General features: G+C 42.1%; 1 protein-coding gene across 2 annotated transcripts in view; it reads right to left on the minus strand.

The window, feature by feature from the left end:
- Positions 1–22,223, minus strand: part of LOC126091895 (RNA-binding protein fusilli-like) — a 1,039,987-nt gene that overhangs the window by 240,119 nt on the left and 777,645 nt on the right. For both annotated transcript variants that reach the window (XM_049907191.1, XM_049907192.1), the window contains one exon: positions 19,398–19,541. In XM_049907191.1, coding sequence (XP_049763148.1) covers positions 19,398–19,541 — 144 coding nt within the window. The remainder of the gene's footprint in view (positions 1–19,397; positions 19,542–22,223) is intronic.

Genomic DNA, 22,223 nt, shown 5'->3' on the forward strand with positions numbered 1-22,223 from the left:
GAAATGACAACTGATTCTCGGCTGACGTGGTGTGAACGCACGAACATAGTTGCAAAGTCCTGTCATTAATGTGTAACGGCCACCTGTCATCACTGCGCAACAGCCAATGCCTTTTACTTACTTACTACTCGTACGTACACACAGTTCTCAGCTATGACATTCTTTTTTGGGGGATCACATGCACAAAACAAGAACACAATTTTCAAACCACAGAAAAAATCTGCAAGAATAATAATCATAAATAGTAGTAGAGTTCACTGTGAATCAGTTCAAAACACTAAGGATTTTAACTGCACGGAGTGAACACATTTACGAAACAGCTGTACCCGCCAAAAATAACATTTGTAATTACTGCGCAAACATCTCTGCCCATGACTATGGAACACGGTCTAGAATTACTTTATATTTACCAAGGAACACGAAACATAAAACTCAAAACAGGATTTTCTCTCAAGGAATAAAACGCAAGGCTGTTAACAGCACCAGTTAATGCAAGTATTTTATACGCTGAAGGATTACTTAAATAGCACAGTCCCACACTGTATTTCTCCCTTTTCGGGAAAAATATTACTCTCAAAGCCATGCACTGTATAATGCAACATCTTGTCTTCTTTGTGAGCTCAAGATCTCACTCGTTATGGAGGGATGCTGACTCAGTTTTTCAGGCTAACAAATGGGAAGTTGCGGTAAACAAAATTATCCTGACAACAGCTGATAGTCTGTGCAGTGTTATGAAAGAAAGTGTACTTGGCGTGTTTAGTGACCGGGAGTGAGAAATGATTTAACAGCGAAGCTTTAGCTTTTTATCATCATCAAATAATTTAATCGGAGAATTGTAATGTACATAGGGATGAACCGAATGAGATAGCACTGTTTTGAGCAGAGCGGCCTTCTATTCCGGAGGAAGGATGCTCCAATCGTCATCCAGCCGTCATGATTTCTGTTTTGGTTTCCCCAAATTATGTCAGGCAAATCCTGGATGGTTCCTACTATAACGCCGCGGCCGATTACGTGTACCATCCTTGTTATTCTAGACTCAAGTCTGTAAATATTTGTAGTGTGAATTACTTTATGTTTGTTGTTCTTAAATTGTCATGCCAGAGCATGTTCAACCACATTGTAAACGAGGTCTAGGAATAAAAATAAATATATAAATAAAAAAGAGATTTTGACAAGGAAATCAGTGCTTTTCATGCAGTTCTGTTGACCGTTCGTTTTATTTTCAGACACCACTTGAGGCGCCGAACCGCTATGAGGCGGTCACTGGAGTAAAGGAGACGGCAGCGAACACGTTGACTGGTGACAGAACTCGGCCCGCACGTGGCCACCGAACCGCGTAGCCGCCATGCGGGTTGCGTCGCTTGACACACCAGGGGCGGTCCACGCCCGCATACACATCTTCATCGCGGGGGGCCGTGATCAGCTGTCTGGCCAGTCCTGGATACAAGGGATGAGTCACACCCCGGTCCCTTCTCAAACAAACATCGCACTAAAAGCGTTTGTATTTTTTACGTGGATAATTTTCCAAAACGTTTAGCTAATTCCCGAAGAATAAAATTTGCACGAAAACTAAGTGATCCGAAAATGGCAAGTCTAGAAAATCACGAGACATGTTCAGCGCAGGATACTTTACATATGCTTTCCTAGGAGTTAGGCTTGTGGCCTGATAGCCTGTATAAAATATTACAGCAAAGTAAAGGCATCTATTCAGTCTGACCATATGTGCTGTCAACAACCGTCGGTTAGTCAGTCCACGTCGTCTGGCAAGACAGAAAGGTAAAGGACGACCCTCCACTATGGAAAAAACTAAAGAACGTTGGTCGAAACTACTGAAAGAAATAGCATTTTCCTGATTTGCTTTCTCACATAAATAGGGTTTGGAAACCAACATTCACAATCTTAGATTTTATATCGAATAAAATATGACGTTATCAGTGTTGAGAGTGTTTTGCTATTACAGTTCTTAAACAAACAGCACCAGACATCTGGGTCTCAAATTTTTGAGTGAATGTTATAATGATGTAGGTCTACACTGCTGAAATGCGATTTCTTGGAAGTAGGACTACGTAAACATTGAAATTATGAAGGTAATAAGGGTAAAATACAGGGAGTGAAAGGTTATTTACACATTCACAACTTATACAGAAGACAGACTGCAGTCGTTGGAGTTGGATAATACAACGGTAAGTAGTGAGTGAGGCCATGAAACAGGGTTGTAGCCTATTTCAAATGTTATTCCATTTGTAAATTGAGCAGGCTGTGAAGGAAACGAAGGGCAAATTTGGAAATAAAAGCTTACTTGCCGATGACACTGTAATTTAGTCGTCGACATCTAAGGACTTGGAAAATTAGTTGAATTCAATACGTAGCGTCTTCAAAAGACGGCCAGGACATTATCGACAAGGAATCACAACAGGTAAAATAATGCAAACGTACAACACCGCACAGAAATTTAAGAAAGGGTCCTGTATCTAGTAAAATAAAAGCTAACATGCTCAAAATGGTAGAATTATAACACTTTGCGAAACAACGCTAACTTCTCTTTGTGCAAGAAATACGGCGACTAGATTTGAGACGTTTAATGACAGGCAATTTGGGAACGATTTTCTGTTGGAAAAGTGGTGAATGGGGTAACGCCAGACGTAGTGTACAAATAACCTTCTGGAATAACGTTAACAACTGGAAAGCGCATATACTGAAATAAAGACAGGCGACATAATTCATCAGGGAAATTTGAGGTATTCCGGCTGTAATTTTTTTTTTTCTCTTTTTACTTGCCACAAACCGTCCTGCATGCCACGAAGACAAATCTGCGGACAGATAAACCGTAAATTCATCGAGCTACGAGCTGCTAAATTGACGATTTCAGAACAGTGACAAGTTCGTTGCTAAATGATACACAGCAGTATCAATTCTGCATTGGCCTATCCAGTCTGGTGTTTTCATGGTACTTAAGAACAGTTTCTGTGCCCAGTGCTCCACAGCATCCATGCCCATTATATCACGTACTTCCCCCCTCGAAGGCCACACAGTCCAAGCTCGTGAGAGACTGGCAACGGCACAACGCTGGGAAATGTAAAACACAATAGAGTCATGACACCTCATGGGAGCTAGACTGTAGCTATTATGCCTGACCTCGAAACCTAGTTCCAACAATGTCCTGGAAAAGCACCACACAACATGCACGCTATTTAAAAAACGTTTCATCTTTATCAAAGTGTAAATCGTTTCCCTCATAAACCCCAAACAGAACGCTGTAGTAACGCAAGTCTGGATTTTTGGGACTAGAAACTTCAGTTTTAGCGATAGTCTCGTATTTCTACAGAAACAAATTTTTTGTTTGTTTTATACACTCACTTAAAGTAGTTTCTGATTATCCAAATTAGCAGCGAAATCAGTTGAATCTTTGTACAAGTAAAAGCACAAACGTCAAGTATGTGCTGGTCCTTATACCCTACATGTTAAATTGTTAACTTCATATCAATACGTAAAATATGTTTCTGAATTACAATATTAATTTTTGTTTTCTATCCGACAACGTTATGCCACGATGTGTATATTTATATAATTTGCGTGAGTGGCAGAGAATTGTACTATTTTTTGAAATGTGGCTACAGTAATTGTCTGTACGCAAGCAGCACTTTAGGGACTCTGATGACGTCGTCGTCGTCATAATAGTAGTAGTAGTTGTTTTTAGCGTAAGTTGGCAAGTATGACTTGCATTTGGCACGAGGAAGTGTCCAAAAACTTGTAGATACTATGCTCATATAATAGAAATGTCACCCCGGAAAATGTCCGAGGAAGGAATCAAAATAATGGGCTAATGATGGAGTGAATGGCTTGTGACGTGGAGGAGGAATATGCCGCAAGGTTCAACGGAAATGTGTATAGGGATATCTGCTGCGCTAGTAGCTGCTTTCAAATGGCCTTTAAGAATCGGACATTGTAAATGTTCCCTTATTTTAAATTCATCTCTATTGGCAAATGTTAATTCAGTTGAGATGTAACTCACTGAGGCGTTTAAAACCTGTTGCTATTTTATGCCAATAATATTGCTTTCTTAAAGATTAGTCTAATTATTGTGGTTACTAATTATTCAACTACTGACGGTATTAATATGTGAAAGCAATGAGCTGCCTTATTTTATATTGCTTTACCGTTTCATCATTTGATTTGGAATTAAAGAAGTCTTGTGCATCATCCGTTCTGAAGTCAACCCATAAATGCCAAGTTTATATGCAAAAGAATTTTGGGAGTTATAATATTTTTAATATCTATTTTGCTATTCTGGAGGGTACAGTACTAAGCGTAACAGTGAAACGATGTCTTTTGCACTTCATTATCCTGTTGCAAAATCATAACACAAATAATAACGAGGTTATTAAATCCGTGTATCTCCGCACGAGTCTTTCAAGATGAACGATTTGCTGTGAGGCTGTACACGGCACAGAATGGGCAACGATTATTGCGATACAATCGTAATTTTGAAACTGATACGTAAAGTCGTGTACAATTACACAGTAACGCTCACTTTTCTTCAATATGCTACTGTTTGTGGACTGTAGACTTGTCATATTCCTCTTTATCCGAAACAGATGTTTAACTCTTACAGTTTTACGCTAGAGAAAGGTCGTTCCAATAAAACATTTTTCTCTGTCAGGGGTCATGTTTAGTTCTTTGCTAGTTACCATCATACAGAAATTAATTTTCTCCATGCTGTCAAAAATGTCAGTCCATAAATTGCGAGTGCGCATGCGAAAGATGTCTGGGATGATACAGCTATTGTTGTGGGGTAACGGGCGAGTTGTGGCGCCCTGGAAATATTCTGTGTTCCGAGTTGGGGCGGCCGCTTAGGCCGCTCGGCAGGCCGAACACGTGGTGCCGGACGTTGGCCGAAGCAAGAGGGGTCCAGCGGCAGCGTGGCTGGGAAGTCCATGTGACGAGGACGGTGCTTTGTGTCGATGAAGGAGATTTCTATGCCGGGAGTGCCAAAGATGGCGGACTTTGTGAAACCCTAATGGCAGACATTTCACAGTTCATATAGAAATTAATAGCAGCCAGAGGAATCATGATACCTCAAAAAGAAACATGTACATTACCATTATCTGCACGACGATTCTGATGGTGCAATCAGATTTTCAAAATCTTTATTAGTTTAAAGTTTAGTATCTGGCTTTAAATTAGACGAGTAACACCCAGCAACGAATTTCAAAACGTAAACGCTTCGATCGACGTGTCTTTAGAAAGACATTAGTGTAAACCTAAATCGGTATAAATTACAGGCATGTGACTTGAATAGTACATGAGTTACAGGAGGTCAAAGTGGCTGATTACTATCGATCGCGTCAGGCCGTAAGTACTCCACAGTTACACGAAAAAACGGTAGCAGCATCCTTATAAATATAATTGTTCATCTATGTCTTTGTTTATAACCGATATATACTATTCATGAAGAAATTGGTTAAATACTTATTGTGTTTTAGAAAACACAGATACATTAGGCTACTGGCCTATCACGCGACTGCGCGACGGACGCGGAGTCGGCGGAAGGACTTGGAGAGTGGAGTGGTTTGCGCGAGGTCGCGGGAGAGAGAGAAATACTTCCGAGTGCCGACTTGTGAACTTGTGAGATTTCCGTGATTTCTAAAGTACAGACGTAGTACGCGTTAGGAAGTGAATATCTCGCGAGCTATGTTGTTGTTCATAACTAATTACGTGAAGTAGGAATCTATAGTTTCCCTGTTATTTAACTTATATTTTATTTAATTGCTGAACCATCGACACCAATAAGTGTTTGGCAGAAATAAACCGCATTCTCAAAAGTACTTCTACTATCGTACTCATCATTTAAAGTCGTTAAGATAGTACCTGCAGATTTTACTTACTTGCAATCTTTCCATTTGTATGTTACATTCATAATTCGCAATTATGAATTAATGATAGAAACCTTCGACCTTTCGATTCATGTGTGTATTCTTATCGTACACTGTAGACTCAGCAGTATTTGGCCTGTAATGCGGCAACTACGTATCCCACCTCCTAGACAACGAAACTAGCCAAAACCTTCAATACTGCAACTCTGAGTCTGAGGGTACGTAGTTGAGGGCCATCACACCTCATTTCATTCATTTTCATAGAGTTTGAAAGCCCGCAATCTACGACAATCGGCCCTTGTCCATAGATCACAGTAAATTATCACCGTAGTAGCGGCTGAAATAGCAACTGTTTCTCCTCCCAAACACGGGGTTATGGCTTTGAAACGATAGTTTCACACGTCTGAAACAGCGGATGCTGCGTTGCTGCAGCGAATTTTCTAAATTCGTCTTTCTGTGAGAGTGTGTCTCAGTCGATGGCGACACATTGTGGAGCATGTGACTAGCTGCTTCGTTGAGTTTCCGCTTCATCCTAACAGAAGACAACGTGACCCCACCACTTTCAATTTACACTTAAAGGTGTCGTATCTTACGCCCATTTCCACGATGTCTAAGAAGTGTCCAGGGCTATCATACAGAGGTTCCGTTCCCAGACGGCAGACTTGTATGACAAAAATACAAAAGTAGTTCTAACAATAGAAGTGCTATTCCAGAGATGAGTACGTTGGTAAGTCAGCTCAAACAACGATGCATCTTTTCCAACAAATCTTTTCGGGGAACTACAAATGTTTTCAGGGAACTACATTATCTTTCTGTTTATGATCACAAGAAAATGTATTTTCTGTGTGACAGTAGCGCAAAAGTTTCCTCCTGTTTGACTAAAAAGAGAAAGATAAAAGAATGCGCTACACATTCGTTCGAGTGGAAGCATTGTCTTAAGTTTCCAGATTTGTTGATTACAAAGTGGTGAACAATGATTGTCAATACTTTCGTAAGAAGTATATACACAACTGTAGGTGGAGTATGACATCTCCGGTAAAACATAGTACTACTGCATAACAAATTTGACGTGGACTAGGTAAAATAGGTCTTCCACACATACACTTTAAATATCTCCCCCTCCCCCCCTTTTCACAAACACACAAATAAATACTAAACACTGTTGAGCAGTTTTAAATGCAAGATACTGCCACATAGGCTGCCACTAAACCTATTAAAATATCCCTTCATTTTGCACAGTGGTAAAATGTTATCACTAAGACAATTTGTATGGCAACAAAATAATGGGCTTTGGGACTCAGACTACCGTAAAAAAAAAAGCTTCCACGAAACCATGAGAAATCGATCCTCCGTAAATTTTATTCAACCTGTCTTCGGCCTATCGCCTTACTAATGTAGTGTAAGTACTGGAGTTGCATAAACGGCTGTACCAGGAAAGAGAGACCAGGTAGAGCGTTACAAGTCTATCCTAACAAACTGTGGCTTTACAACCATCTTTACGCAACACTCGTAACCGCCACTAGCACCTATTCTGCCTGCTGTAACTACCATCTAAGGAGCTCCACTTGTATGGAAAAGCAAGAAAGTTTTACCTCACAGTGTCCAACATAGAGGACGAAAGCTTTACACGAAAAAATTAGGAAACGAGTTAACACATAAGTGGGGGAAACAAAGGATAGACATTCTTGGTTTGGATTTTTCCATAGTAAGTGGCAGCGAGGCCCTTGGCTGTTAATTACTGGAACATTAAACGCCGGTCCAAGCAGATAAAATATTGGCGCTAAGTCACATGTCAAACGATGAGTTTCGAGAAACAATTTTTTCTCAGGTTAAGAAACGATAATCTCCATGATATTAGAAGATAATTAACGTCAAATACTAGAAAGTATTAACAAAATAATCTTACACTATATCAGTCCTCTTGATGACCCACAAAATGGATAAAAAGAAGATACTAACATTTAACTAACTTATTACACAGTACTTCCCAGAAAGTAGCAGCTAACATTTGGAAGCTGTTCTACGTTAAGGTGACGTTAGCAAGCAACAAATCGCCGAGAAGATAATTGCACAATGGTCTTATGAATAACGTTAATGAACATGGTAAGTTAGGTGTCAAATATAACATTTCGGTCAATGGTCAGATGAATAGTTTAACTGCTACGGCAGTTTGTACAAACTAGTCGTTATCAATAGCCCACAAACACTTGTCTGATGGCTTCTTGAAAAGTGAAAAGTTAAGTCTTGGCGTGCTCTGGAACAGTCATCGGCTGATAATTCTTTATGGGCTATTAATAATGACTAGTTTGAAGAAACAGCTATGGCACGAAAATGAAATAAACTTTATTCTTAAAAATAACGTTCATACTGATGTCCTTTGGCGCATATGAACAAGACTGGATATTTGTCTTCTACTGAATACGGCTGACTGAATGAAAGATGTACATTTTCCTTATGTCTCCGTTTCTTTACTGTCAGTTCCATTAAGAGGACGAGTTATGTGCTTGGTGCTAGTACGTTTTTAATAATATGTTTACGTGAAAGGTATATTGCGATACGCTTCGGAACAGGTTTTGAGGAGCGGAAGTATCCGAATACAAAAGGCAAGGCGCTATTTAAGAAAGAGACTTACTAATGTTGGCATCTTCCTAACGAATAAATTACAAGAAAGGTAATCGAGCTAGTTAATGCGTCCCTGATAGCTAAAAAAAAAAAAATGCCTGGTACTTTTCTTATTTTGGTTCCCGACAGAAGTATTTTCAAAATTAGACACCTCGTATAAGTCAACTACCTGCCACACGTGTACGCATCAATGCTGTGTTTCTCATCTCTGGTGCAGTAACAGCTAGTGGGCCAGTGAACTGCCGATTTGCGCCTTAGATGCCTGTAAATCGGGAGGCACGTCCATGGACTTGCAGCAACTACGTCAAGGGTCCCATCCCGTGACAACACTGCTCTGCTGGCTAACGGGAGAGGACGCCGCATTGCAAGAAAAAGGTTGGTTGATTCGACGGAGCGAGTGGGAGTTTATGTCACACGGGGAACGAAGTTTTAGTGCCTAACGTTTGTTAACTTTCAATATTGTCAAGAGCCTCGTATACGTGAACTGATATTGGAAGCCGCTTCCATGAAACGCATCGTTTGACACGCGATGTCGAGCTATAGGTGCTTGAGCCCACTAAATAGGATACGTGGGTGGCGTTTCTGTTAGAGGAAACACTGAACACCTGTACTTGCCGCAGCTAGGGTCGCTGCAGCGGCTTCCTTGAACTATCGACCGGAAAGCAATTACCGTACGCGGCGTGTAAGCACCCCCACTGCTAGCACAGCGGCAGCTAGCATTTAGTTCCGCAATTACGTTACGGCTCTCAGAGCTTGCGAAGAGGCTGACCCCTACAAATGTCTATACAGTTCCGCCGTTCTAGTTTACTTAAAGGCAAGAGACGTCACGAATGCCCTAACTGAACGATCCTATACCGCCGAGATTAATAGAAAGAGACTGACGACAAGAGAATTACAAACGAGAATATCCGTACCAGCGGTTCTCTTCTCGACCCTCTTCAATAACGAATACCCTCAGCACCACACGTTAACGTAGCAAATTTCTGTTCAGTAATCGAATCTACAAGTGAAACAAACGTGTAGCAATAGCGGACACGGAGCTGGGAACTAAACAGACACTATCAAACAACGGTACTGCCCACGATGACATGCGGATGTGTACCCTGGGCAACAGCAAGGAAGACAAACGTGGTTCTGCTAGACCTACAAGTTATCCAGAATAATGTTCTTAGGTGAGTATTGGAAGCTTCCTCTGGGACAAGAATAGCCTACATGAAAAGCACAAGGCCATAGATACGGACACCACACAGGAGACGATCAAGAAATTCGCTAAAAGAACATACAACGAATTACGCGAAGTCAAAGACACAAGAAGACACCCAGAATGTGTGGAAACTACAGCGTCGTGGATCTAGTACGAACAAAAAGTACGAATGCTACTGTCTGAGGCCCCACAATAAACAGACTCCAAGCTCAAGCAGAAAAGCAAGAAAACATGAAACAAATCATTCAAAGATTAAAACTATGCAGAATAACGACGCAAAAGGAGATGACAGGAGCGGATGGAAATGAACGAATTGAGACGAAGCAGCATAACCTCCAAACAAAACTGTGATATACGGCAAGCTGACAGATCTATACACAACGTATATGATAAAAACATCAAAACGAAAGGAAGGTTCCAACCTTTCACCAGCGCAGATTATTTTCCGGAAGCTGATCAGTAGTGATCCATTTTTCGTTGGCGAAAACAACTAATCGCAGCTAGTTGTCACACCTGTAAATCTTTACGTAATTGTGAGAACTGCGCGAGGTGGCACGGTAGTAAGACACGGGACTCCACTTTCGGATGACAGAGGCTCAAATTACTGTTCGGTCACCCACACCTAGGTTTCCCGTGGTTTCTCTAAACTGCGCACAAGTGGCGGGATGGTTTCTTCGACAGGACCGAATTCATTTCCCCATCATTCTCCAGACCGAGCCTGCGCTTCGTCTCTAATGAATTAGTCGATGGGGCGTTAGCCCCTAATAAACCGATACAATCAGTCACAGACATTTTTTCAATTCTTTGGAATTTTTTTTAAATAAGAGCAGAGTGCCTTTTAGAATATGAACAGCACATTTTGTTGAACATACCCTACGCTAGGCTGAACGTAATGCCAAGTTAAAACTCATCACACCATATCACAGTCCAGTGGCGTGAGTTGGTCAGTACTCAACACACAAACATGTGGCGTATGGGGAGCTGCTCGATCACGGTACCCCATTCTTTGTAACTCCCTACGCACATCATGCAAGCTGGACTGTTGTCAGCACTTTGGAACTTACGATTCCTTCCGTTGATTTCATACGATTTTTTTCAGCCACCCTCCACAATGCTCAGCGGTCCCTGTCCGTTACTACATGGGGTCAGTCTTAGTCTTGGATATGTGCTTGTTAAGTGTAAACATGAAGGAACGATCACAGCTAAACCAATAATCGACCTGGGAAGCTTCGGAAGTGTCGAAACGCCCATGGTGCATTTGTTACTCGGGTAACATCCAATGAATAGTCCAAATCCGAAGTCTGCTGTTACTGCTTCTCTATTGAACAACAGAGCAACCGTTGAACATAGTGGCAACTGCTACTTTACTAATCTATAATTATCCGCCACCGCCCCTGTTAACAGCATACTGTCGTATTAAGTGTCCCCGACCAAGTTTATTAATCAGTCAGCGTTGAGCCTGTAGAGTACTTGGTTTGTTTCTCGCCCACGGGTACAACCAAACCGTCCCCTAGACGTCGCAAGAAATCTTGTGATACTCTATGAAGGGGAAGCATTTCCAAGTGCCACACTATAGCTCAGACCAGAAAATACCGTACGTTGCTGACTCCCGGGCAGTTATGAACGTCTTCCGGAAATCTCTCCTAGCATCAGCGCCCCTTTCACAAGACCATTTCGGTCTGGAGCACCGAAATTAAACCACGCGAAGGATGTATCGCAGATACTGGACTTGAGTGTCAGAGTGGCACGATATTTCGATGGCAAATCTATACGCCATCATCTCCTGATCTGACGTACTGAGGTTCTATCGCTTGTCGGCCTGAGTGGCCGCGCGGTTCTAGGCGCTACAGTCTGGAGCCGACCGACCGCTACAGTCGCAGGTTCGAATCCCGCCTCGGGCATGGATGTGTGTGATGTCCTTAGGTTGGTTAGTTCTACGTTCTAGGCGTCTGATGACCTCAGAAGTTACGTCGCATAGTGCTCAGAGCCATTTTTTGCTATCGGTTTATGTGCTACAAATATACCAACTACTCCAATATCTAAACCGAGGAACACACGTAGTGGGCAACTATACATCACCTGATGATGGTGCCTTGGTTTCATTTGAAATATCAAGCCGCTACGACACACACATGACGCCTAACATTCATAATTTTTCCTTCAAAACGTGTGCTGGGAAAGACTTCAAACCACGTTAAATCACACCCTGAGTTGAAATCAGGATCTAATAACACCCCACCAACAAACCATCCCCGTCACAATGGAAAAGATACGCTATGCTTCTATTCGTTCCTAACTTCACAGAGGTTCTCCCGTGACATTTAGACTGTAAACAAGGCCAGTTTACACATAATGTATTCTGATAAAAAGAAGTGTAATGCCAGTAACACCGGTTACTGTTACGCCAAACCATGTCCGCTGCGGCTTCACCCGGAATTGTTGCTGCAACAGTTAGAACTTCTCCGAAGACATACGGAATGGAAGAGGAGCTGCTGACAATTTGAATAAAATTTTTGTTGTTAGGCCCCGACATTATAGAACGCTAATAATTATTTAAATAAAAAGCTTTTTAATCTAACGCATTTTTAAAACAGACTAAGAAGTATATTATATCCTAGCCCCATACGGACTCCTAACTCCATATAAATTTCTGGCAGTTTGTGGTTGTGATTTTTAATTGCTATTACAATGTTTCTAAAATTTAAAACGCAAAAGGTGAGGCGCATGCAACAGACAATAGGAGTGTAGAGAATAGCTGTCGTTGTCAAAAATCACACAATTCGTATCATTTGCAATACAATGAAATTTTCAGTTACTTCGGTACTATTCAGGCATAAATTATCTACTGCAAGCGCGCCCACCTTTTTTGTTTTGAATCTTACAAGTATTGTCATAGCAATCAAAAAACCACAACCACTATTTGTATGGGGTTAGGAACTTGTACGGGGCTAGGAGAAATTATTTTGTACTTTTCAGTCCGCTTTAAAAACGTGTTACAATAAAAAGTATTATTTATTCAAATTAATCTTTTCTTGTCTAAATCTACATGTAAACAGATACTCCGCAAGCCACCGTAAGGAGCGTCGTGGAGGGTACACTGTACCACTACTAGTCATTTCCTTCCTGTTCCAGTCGCGAAAGAGTGCAAGGGAAAAGACGATTGCATATATGCCTCCGTATGAGCCCTAATTTCTCGTATCTTCTGGGTCCTTATGCGCACTGTATGTGTGAATTGCTATAATTGATATCTAACATTAAGTACTGTCCGCCACAAACCAGACAAGATAGCGAGTTTACTATTGCATTTCATTCACTTATGAGTTGTGTTGAAAGTTTCAAGTCACTAGAAGTTAGTTTAAAATGAATTGCAAAATAGCAACCGAACACACAGACAGCAGACAGCCATCAAACAAAAACGTGGTAAGAACTAATCGCCCTGAAGAGAAACGCTGCAGAGATGGTCGAAATGTCGGTTTCACGGTTGTGTTGGTGTTTCGTAATGATACGATCTAATACCCAAAATGATTTTATTGAAACTGACGCTACCGAGTAGCTACTGGTAACATTGGTTACTTGAGCAGGTCTGTCTAGGGTGCACTCTATTTCTTAGCACATTCATTTCTATCGACAGTCTCAGGTGTGTAACACGACGGACTCAAAACAATATTAATCTTTTAGAACAGCAAGCTTATGACAAATACTGACAAAGCAACTACATTTTCTACAACAGAGCGAACTGCTCAGTAACATTTTAGGGCACGTAGCCTATGAGCAAAAATTCCTCTGCAACCGGATTAGAAATCACAACGGACCTATACCGGCGTTATGTTCCGTCAGTTACTTAGGGACAGAAGGCCTGAGAACAGGAGTAGTACCGTGTCAAAAACCTGTTCCGCCTGACCAGAATGTCGCGTGTAGCGCTAAACCGAAAACGAAGGATAGCTACAAGGCCCTGGGACAGCTTTCACAGCCTAAGTACAGGGCGTTTCAAAAAGAAAGAGCAGATTTCAAACATTTATTTCTCAAAAACTACAAATGATAGAAACACAATTCCAACGGTCCTTCACTCAATATGAGTACCAAATGTTACACAACAAATATCAAAACTGTACCTCAATATGAGCACCATTTGTTACACGACAAATATCAAACCGGTATCTCATTTCTTGCCACACACGACGCAACTGGTCTTTAGTTACCGAATTCACGGCCGCAACAATTCGATGTCGTACCTCTTGAAGAGTAGCGGGCATAGGTGGGACATAAACACAGTCCTTTATGTACCCCCACAAATAAAAATCGCAGGGAGTAAGGTCTGGTGACCTGGGAGGCCACAGACGATGACATTGATCTTGTGCTCCTGCTCTTCCAATCCACCGTCCTGGAATGGTGTTATTTAGGTACCGTCGTACAGGTTCAGAGAAGTGTGGTGGGGCGCCATCTTGCATGAAGATGAAGTGATTTGAATCTTCCTGAAGTTGAGGAAATAGCCAGTTTTCTAACATGTCCAGGTAAATGGTTCCTGTGATAGTTTTCTCCATGAAAAAGAAAGGTCCATAAACTTTGTTTACCGAAATTGCACAAAAGACGTTAACCTTTGGTGAGTCTCTTTCATGTTGAATAACGTCCCTCGGAGTTTCACTCGCCCAAATTCGTACGTTATGCCGATTAACTTTACCAGAAATGTGAAACGTTGATTCATCTGAAAAAATTAATCGTTCGGCAAAATTGTCCTCTTCCATGTCCTGTAGAATTGCAGTTGAAAATTCGAACCTTTTGTTGTGGTCGTCAGGACGCAATGCTTGCAATAACTGCAGTTTGTACGGCTTCATGTGCAGACGGTTACTCAGAACGCGCCATACCGTTGTTTTAGACATGTTTAGTTCGTGACTTGCCCGTGTCGTGGATTTTCTAGGGCTCCTTTCGTAAGCTGCACGGACACGCTCGACATTTTCATCCGATGTGCGTGGACGACCCGTGCTTTTTCGCTTGCAGATGCAACCATCTTCTACGAATCTGTGATGCCACTCATAAATTTGCTTATGACGAGGCGGCTGTTTGTTGAATTGACGGCGGAATGCACGTTGCACACCAACAATGGACTCTAACTTTGCAAATTGCAGCACACAAAATGATCGTTCCTGTGGTGTCGTCGCCATTTTCCTACAAACAAACGCCAGCGCCACTGCGGATTTGCATGGAACTTCTGCGCGGACCATTGAAAAACTTTGAACCTTTCTCTGACAAGAAACGTTTGAATTGTGTTTCTATCATTTGTAGTTTTTGAGAAATAAATGTTTGAAATCTGCTCTTTCTTTTTGAAACGCCCTGTATAATTTCTCCTCAGATAAGTGACACTCCCGTTTTTATTTCCTGGATTTCCAACTCCATGCTATAGGCCTACTGGAACTTGGAACACAAAGTCTCTCAAAATAATCGGATGTCGTCGATGTGGATACAGCATCACGAGGCTGCGAGTGCACGTCTTGCAACATGGGACAAAGGTCAAGGGCATCTTCATTGAGCGGTGTCTCGATCTGTTGGGAAATACCACAAATACAAAAAAGATGAAAGCACAAGTACTTTGTCACTCGCTCAACGTTCATTCAGGAGTCAGAATATTCTTAAATTTTATGTGACAAGACCACGTCGCAACATTGCAGGCATCTGCTTATGTGTGTGTGTGTGAGACACACACACACACACACACACACACACACACACACACACACACACACACACCTTGTTATGCAGATATGACTGACTTAAAGCTTATTTTCCATCTATTGCATAGCAAACTTTCGGGAAACAATAGTTGTAGCTTCCCCGCATACGAATGGTAAAAGAGGTGCTAATTTTAAGCCAATTATACCATCGCTTTTGCAGAATCATAGAGCGTCTAGTTATGAAAAAAAATAACCGGGATGTACTACTAAGTCCAAATGGAATTAAGATGGAATAAGGTTATCAAAAACTGGTGGCTCGCTAGCTCGTAGCACACGTGTCATTATCCCACGGTAACACGTACACCAGTCATCTTGTAAGGCAGATAATGAGACGTTCTACACTGTATCCATCTCTTAACTACTCAACTATACAAAAAATTCTTATAAATGTGCGACTAATAATTTTGGGCCAAGATAAAACCAACCGAACTCTCTAAGCACGGGTTAAAATTACTTTTCCCGTTAAATGCTCTGTAATTTTCTGGAAAACAAGAAAATGAAGTTATGGAAAAAGGACTGTTCTCATATAAGTTCTCTTTAACTTAATTCTTTTCAGTCTCTATCCTAAGAACGAGTTATCAGATCCATTGAGGAGTCAGGCTGTTTGCAGCAAAAAAGCAAGGCTAACGGGCAGTGGAACAGAGGGTATTACCAGTTCTGGACTGTTGGGAAAGCAAATGAACGATTTCGATTTTATCAATTTGGCATACGAGAATATATTCCAGAGACTCGTGCGAATGGTTCTTCGTTACGGCACTGCTCAAATCTTTCTAGGTGACGCATGAAACTGGGCGGAAGGAAAATACGAGGGTTGGAACTTTAATAGTAGCAAATATTTATTTACGACTTACACAAAGAGTTGTCACCAGCATTGTGTATAACTCCTTGCCAGCAATGTGGAAGCCGGAGGACACATTTAGCAGCGCCAGATTATGTTCATACATCGAGTGGAGAGGTCTACTGCCTGACAAATCTCTGTAACAGTTCTGAAACTCATGCCATAAAATGGTTCCTTCATCTCAGGAATCAATCCCCTTCGATCGACCAAATCAGTCGCACGGTGGTGCCACACGAAACCGGGCAATATCCTGCAAAATAATGGGCGGATCCTGCAGAAAGTGTCACTGCTTCTTTCTCTAAGCTGTTCATTTTTGGGACACAGCCCGCAATCCACCACGGTCCTAGGACTTAAGCCCTTGTGGTTTCAACTTGATTCCTAAGATGAAGGAAGCACTCAATGGCATTCGTTTCAGAACTGTTACAGAGATTCGGGAAATAGACAACTCCTCTCGAACCATCAACACCACTGGCGCTGCTAAAGCTATCCTACGAGTGCCACATCACTGACAACTCGTTATACACAATTCTGGTGACTACTCTGAAGGGCATTAAAACTTTGAAACGTTTACCTGCTTTCTATTAGTTGTAAATAAACATTTCCCACTATTAAAAGTTCCAACCCTCGTGAATTTGCGAACAACACGCACTTCCTAGATTTTCGGTAAGTATTTAGTGTACCACAAAGTCGAGCGATATACTACCTACCATTACGCGAAGTAATTTACTCAAACATACAATTGACTCTAAGAGTTTTTGACAGATAGAAACCAGTATATTATACAGGAAAAAGAGGAATTGTGACGCTAAATGCAAACGAAAACCAGAATCAGTTATACAAATTACCAGAATGAAGGAAGAGGATGAAACAGTGTTGGACAGCGGTTTGCGTCTCTCGTCTCCTGTTTGTCTAGGACGTGCAAAAGCAACAATGCAAAGGGAACAAGAGGTCACAAATACTCAAGTGCCTGTCGTCCTTGAGGTAATGATAAACCCAAACTAAGCTGCTAGTGATTCAAATTTTTACAGTATAGTGATACGGAAGTTCTGCATTGTCTCATTGAAATTCGCCGCCTACACGACATATAGTACTGTATCTAATCTAATTTGTTTGTTATAATATTTTTGCTTAGTATAAACTACGAAGTTCTGATTACTTTTATTTGTTACACGTAAACGGCGGAGGTCTAGCGACCGTTGACCACTATGCCTCGCGTGGGCTGACGAGTTTATCGTATCACCGGATACAGTATCCAGTTATTCGTCGTCCATCCAAGCAAATAGGAGCTCGAAGCTGTATGAGTTCTGATTTGATTGTGCTCGACAGTGAAATGAATGAATAAACACTAAATACCATGTACGTCTTTAGAATTGTTTTCAGGCTCCTCTCGAACACTCGAGACAAATACGTCTTTACGGACTGAGTTGAGGCATTTTTTACGTGCCCTATCTTTGTATACCATGACGACATGAAAGTATTTTATGGAAAACAACTAATATTCATTTAATGATGCATATTACCTAATGAATCCAAAACTATTATTCCAGTGTGGATATTATGGAAGTTTAATCGGATGGTTAGCTGCATATAAAGTTATTTAATTTCGGGAAATTCTAGAGCTCAGAAGAATACTTTTGGTTTCGTAATACTTAGACGACATGAGTTTACAAAAGAATACTTTGGCGTTTCATGGATCGGACAGAGCTATGAATTACATGCTGACTGAAAGTGATGAATTACATGCTGACCGAAAGTGGGCAATGCGAGTACTTGAGAACTAATCCTTTGGTATGTGAACGTTGGAAAGTATTAATTTCTTGTGTAACTGCTGGCGCAGAAACCAGCGCCAGTTTAAACTCAATCACTAATGGAGCAATGAAGAGACTTAATAACTAAATTTTACAACTTCTGAAACAAATAATTGAAAATTTTCCGTTTTTGCCACACTCTTCCTCAACCTACCAATGTTCACAAAATTAACGATTATAGAATTGTATGAACTCTCAGACGAAGTTGAGGTGTTGACGGGTCGGAAGAACATTAACTATACACCTGTATGTGAATGTCTCAGCATCTGTTCTTTTGGACAACTCTGCCACACGAGCACGCATCCCATCCTACCCAAACTCCCAGACTGCTGCACACTATTAGCGTAGCGTTACACCAAGCCCCATCTCGCGCACTAATCCGAAGTGGCAAGAAAGGGGTTCACGGGCAGGTGCCGATACGCTAGTAGCATGCAGCAGGCTGGGAATTTGGGTAGGATAGGAATCTGTACTCAGATTGCAGAGGCGGTTAGGGCTACGGCTCGCGTTATGCGTCAGATCTGGGTTGGAGTCTCGTCCGGTAGAAATTTTCAGTTTCTGCCTTTGGTTCATTTCAACGGCCGAATGCGAGAAATGACATTGAAAAGCTCTGAACATGAACTACGTTTCACATCCTGTTGGACCCGCAGCATAGTAAAAGTCGGTATAAGACATTATGGAAATGAATGCTCCAAAGGAGCTGCAATAAGGTAATATGTCTTTTTAACATCTTACACGACAGGTCTGTTTCGGCCTATTGCTATTCTCAGGTGACCTGCGAAATATCAGTAAGATTGTCAGCACATAAATTATGGCTGTTTGGCGTTTACATTTGCGCTGGTACTTACCCTTAGTTGGAAGCGACGACAGTATTCCATCTACAGTAAAGTCTTTCTCTCATATCTCGGTAAGCATAATAGTTCTTGTAGTTACGCAACGTGAAAATACGTTTTGAGACATTTTGACATTTCAGTTTTGACACTTCTTTAGTATGATGTCAAGCATCTCTAGTATGCTACATATTCTCTGTAAACATATAGTATCTTAGTAAAGACTGTCAAGACTCAACTATCAAAATATATGACAAACATTTTTACGATTCGTAACTACAAGAATTATTATACCTACCGAGATTTGACAGACTTTACTACAGATGCAATGCGGTTGTCACTTCCAGCTTGACCTAAGAACCAGCGCAAACGTAAAACGCAAACATCCATAATTAATGTAGAGATAATCTTATCGTTATTTTTCGTGTAAACTGTTTACAAAATATTACTTTATTGCAGCTTGTTGTTTGAGTCGCAGAACAGAACGCGGCGCACTCACCGCCTGGATGGCGGCCTCCAGCGGCTGGCCGCTCTTGACGAGCTCCTCCGTGAGCCTCGTCTCCTGCACCAGCTGCTCCGACAGAACATTCTCGTTGATGTCCGCCGTCCGAGGTTTCACCAGGTACTGGTTCACGCCCACAACCTGCAACACGAAACGTCGGTCTCACATCACAAATCTACCACAACACTGTCTCTTGCAATACAGAAATCTCTCCTCTCACTCCCAATCTTCGTTTCTTGGGTGCTCAGGCGGCTGCTGATATTTTTAGTTTTAGTTCAGTTAGTATATTGCAATTTTCTGTGACAGTTACAACGGCCACCAAAACATATTAGAGTAGCTCGTGATTAGTGATGTTACCATTCTTGTTAGGGTGTAATTGCGTCAAATGATACAGGGTGCGTCAAAAAATGTATACACACTTTGAACTGTCATAGGCAATTTATTTCCCGTTCTACAAGGTTAAATATCTGTGAGAAAGTAATGTTATGTTTCTTCAACAGGTAGCAGCAGTGGCAAGGAAGTAACTGCAACATGGCGGACGTGCGTTTGAGCTTTGAAGCTCGGAAGCAGGTTATTAAGTGGTACTAGAAGTTTGAGAATGTAGCTGCGGTTCGAACACAGTGGAGAAGTGAGTACGGTACAGAACCACCTTCAAGGTTAACAATTACACGTCTAAGAGACAAATTCTAAATTCGTGGAACAGTGTGTGATGTACATAATGGTCGATCGGGGCGACCTCGTACAGCTACAAGTGATGATTCCACATCTGCGGTCTTGGAACTGTTTCAGCGTTCGCCTCAAAAATCTTCAAGGCAAGCGGCACGTGACAGTAATGTAAGTGCTAGCAGTGTACTACGCATTCTGAAGAAGGGCAAGTATCGTGTGTACATTCCAAGGCTGGTGCAACGGCTAAGTGACGACGATCCAGATCGAAGGTTAGAATTTTGTGAATGGGTTCAGGAGATGGTGAGACATGAACCGGGATTTATGGGTAGCCTTAATTTGGTCGGATGAAGCCCAATTCAAACTCAATAGAGCTGTCAATAGGGACAATTGTGTGTACTGGGCTGAAGATAATCCTCACATTACAGTTGAAAAGGCTGTGAATTTGCCTGGTGTAAACGTGTGGTGTGGTTTTTCTGGAAACGTACCTAACAATGCCTGCTGACTCCATATTCCCTGCCATTCGTGCGTTAAACGGTAATGATGAGTTTTATTTCCTACAAGATGGCGCCCCGCCGCACATCATAGGGACGTACGAGCATACCTGGATCAGAATGTGCCAGGCCAGTGGATAGGACGCAGGGGACCAATCGAGTTTCCTGCACGCTCTACAGACCTCACTCCTCTGGATTTCTTCTTATGGGGCACAGTAAAAGATGAGGTGTACAAACGTAAACCGCGTAACCTGGACACACTTTGGGATGAGATTCAGGCGGCGTGCGCAGAAATCTCACTGGACACTTTGCTACTATGTACGGAATCAGTGGTGACTAGTACTCAGAAATAAATTGATGCTGAAGGCTACCAGTATGAACATTAATCACATTTGCAATGTACATTTATTTTTCCAATTGGACTTTAAGCTATCTATTTCCAGAAATAGACGCAATAGCCGTCTGGCTTCACTTAACGACGCTTCAAACTGTGTATACATTTTTTTGACGCATCCTGTATGTGATTACTGAAGAGCACGTAGATGCAGTGTACTTTGGTCAGACAGCGTTATCAGTACCTTACTTGTTTTGAATGGGACCTCATTGTAAATCGGAATATCGACTTCCTGCAATTTGGGTCATCCCACACTATTTGTCGGAGTCTAGCAGCAGCGAGCAATACAATCCCATGCGCAGGCTGCCATTAACGCAACACATGCGTCTGGTGTGGCGCTGTGACTGGGAAGCGTTAGCTGCTGATGAACGACGTCGCACTGCGTTCAGCGATCAATCATGGTTCTTAACTACACCGGATGACCATCGCTGGAGAGTATGGCGTCGACCTGGTGAGAGGTCCTATTCTTCCAATATTTTCTAGAGGCACAGCACTGTTTCTCCTGACATCATAGTGTGGCAAGCCATCAGGTATGGCTTCAGGTCACGGCTGGTAGTGATCTAGGGATCAGTACATCCGGCCGGGAATCGAACCCGGGACCCCGTGATCCAGAGGCAGCAACGCTAGCCCCTAGAGTGAAATGGTGGTTGGAGCAAGACGCTTGGGGCAGTCAGTTTCAAAAATCGTTAGGGGATTCAATATTCCGACATAAACAGGGTCAAGAGTGTGTCCAAAATACCAAATTACAGGGTAAGGCATTACCTCTCACCATGGGCGACGCAATAGCCGTCTGGCTTCACTTAACGACCGAGGGCGTGTGTTGTCAGTGCTAACAGACAAGCAACATTGTGTAACTGCAGAAGTCAATGCGGGACGTACGACGAACGTATCGGTTACAAAAGTGCTATGAAATTTGGCGTTAACGAGCTATGGCAACAGCCTTTGCTAGCAACACATCGCCTGCAGCGCCTCTCCTGGGAATACATCGGTTGGACCGTAGATGACTGGAAAATCGTGGCCTGGTCACATGAGTCCCGATTTCAGTTGGTAAGAGCTGATGGTGGGTTCGAGTGTGGCGCAGACTCCACGAAGCCATGGACCCAAGTTGTCAACATGGAGTTATGCAAGCTGGTGGCGGCTCCATAATTGTCTAGGCTATGTTTTTACACCGAATGGACTGAATTCTGTGGCCCAACTGAACCGAGAGCACTGGCTGGAAACAGTTATTTTCGGCTGCTTGGAGACCACTTGCAGCCATTCATGGACTTAATG

The sequence above is a fragment of the Schistocerca cancellata genome, chromosome 7 (genome assembly GCF_023864275.1).
Source record: "Schistocerca cancellata isolate TAMUIC-IGC-003103 chromosome 7, iqSchCanc2.1, whole genome shotgun sequence".
Classification (NCBI taxonomy): domain Eukaryota; kingdom Metazoa; phylum Arthropoda; class Insecta; order Orthoptera; family Acrididae; genus Schistocerca; species Schistocerca cancellata.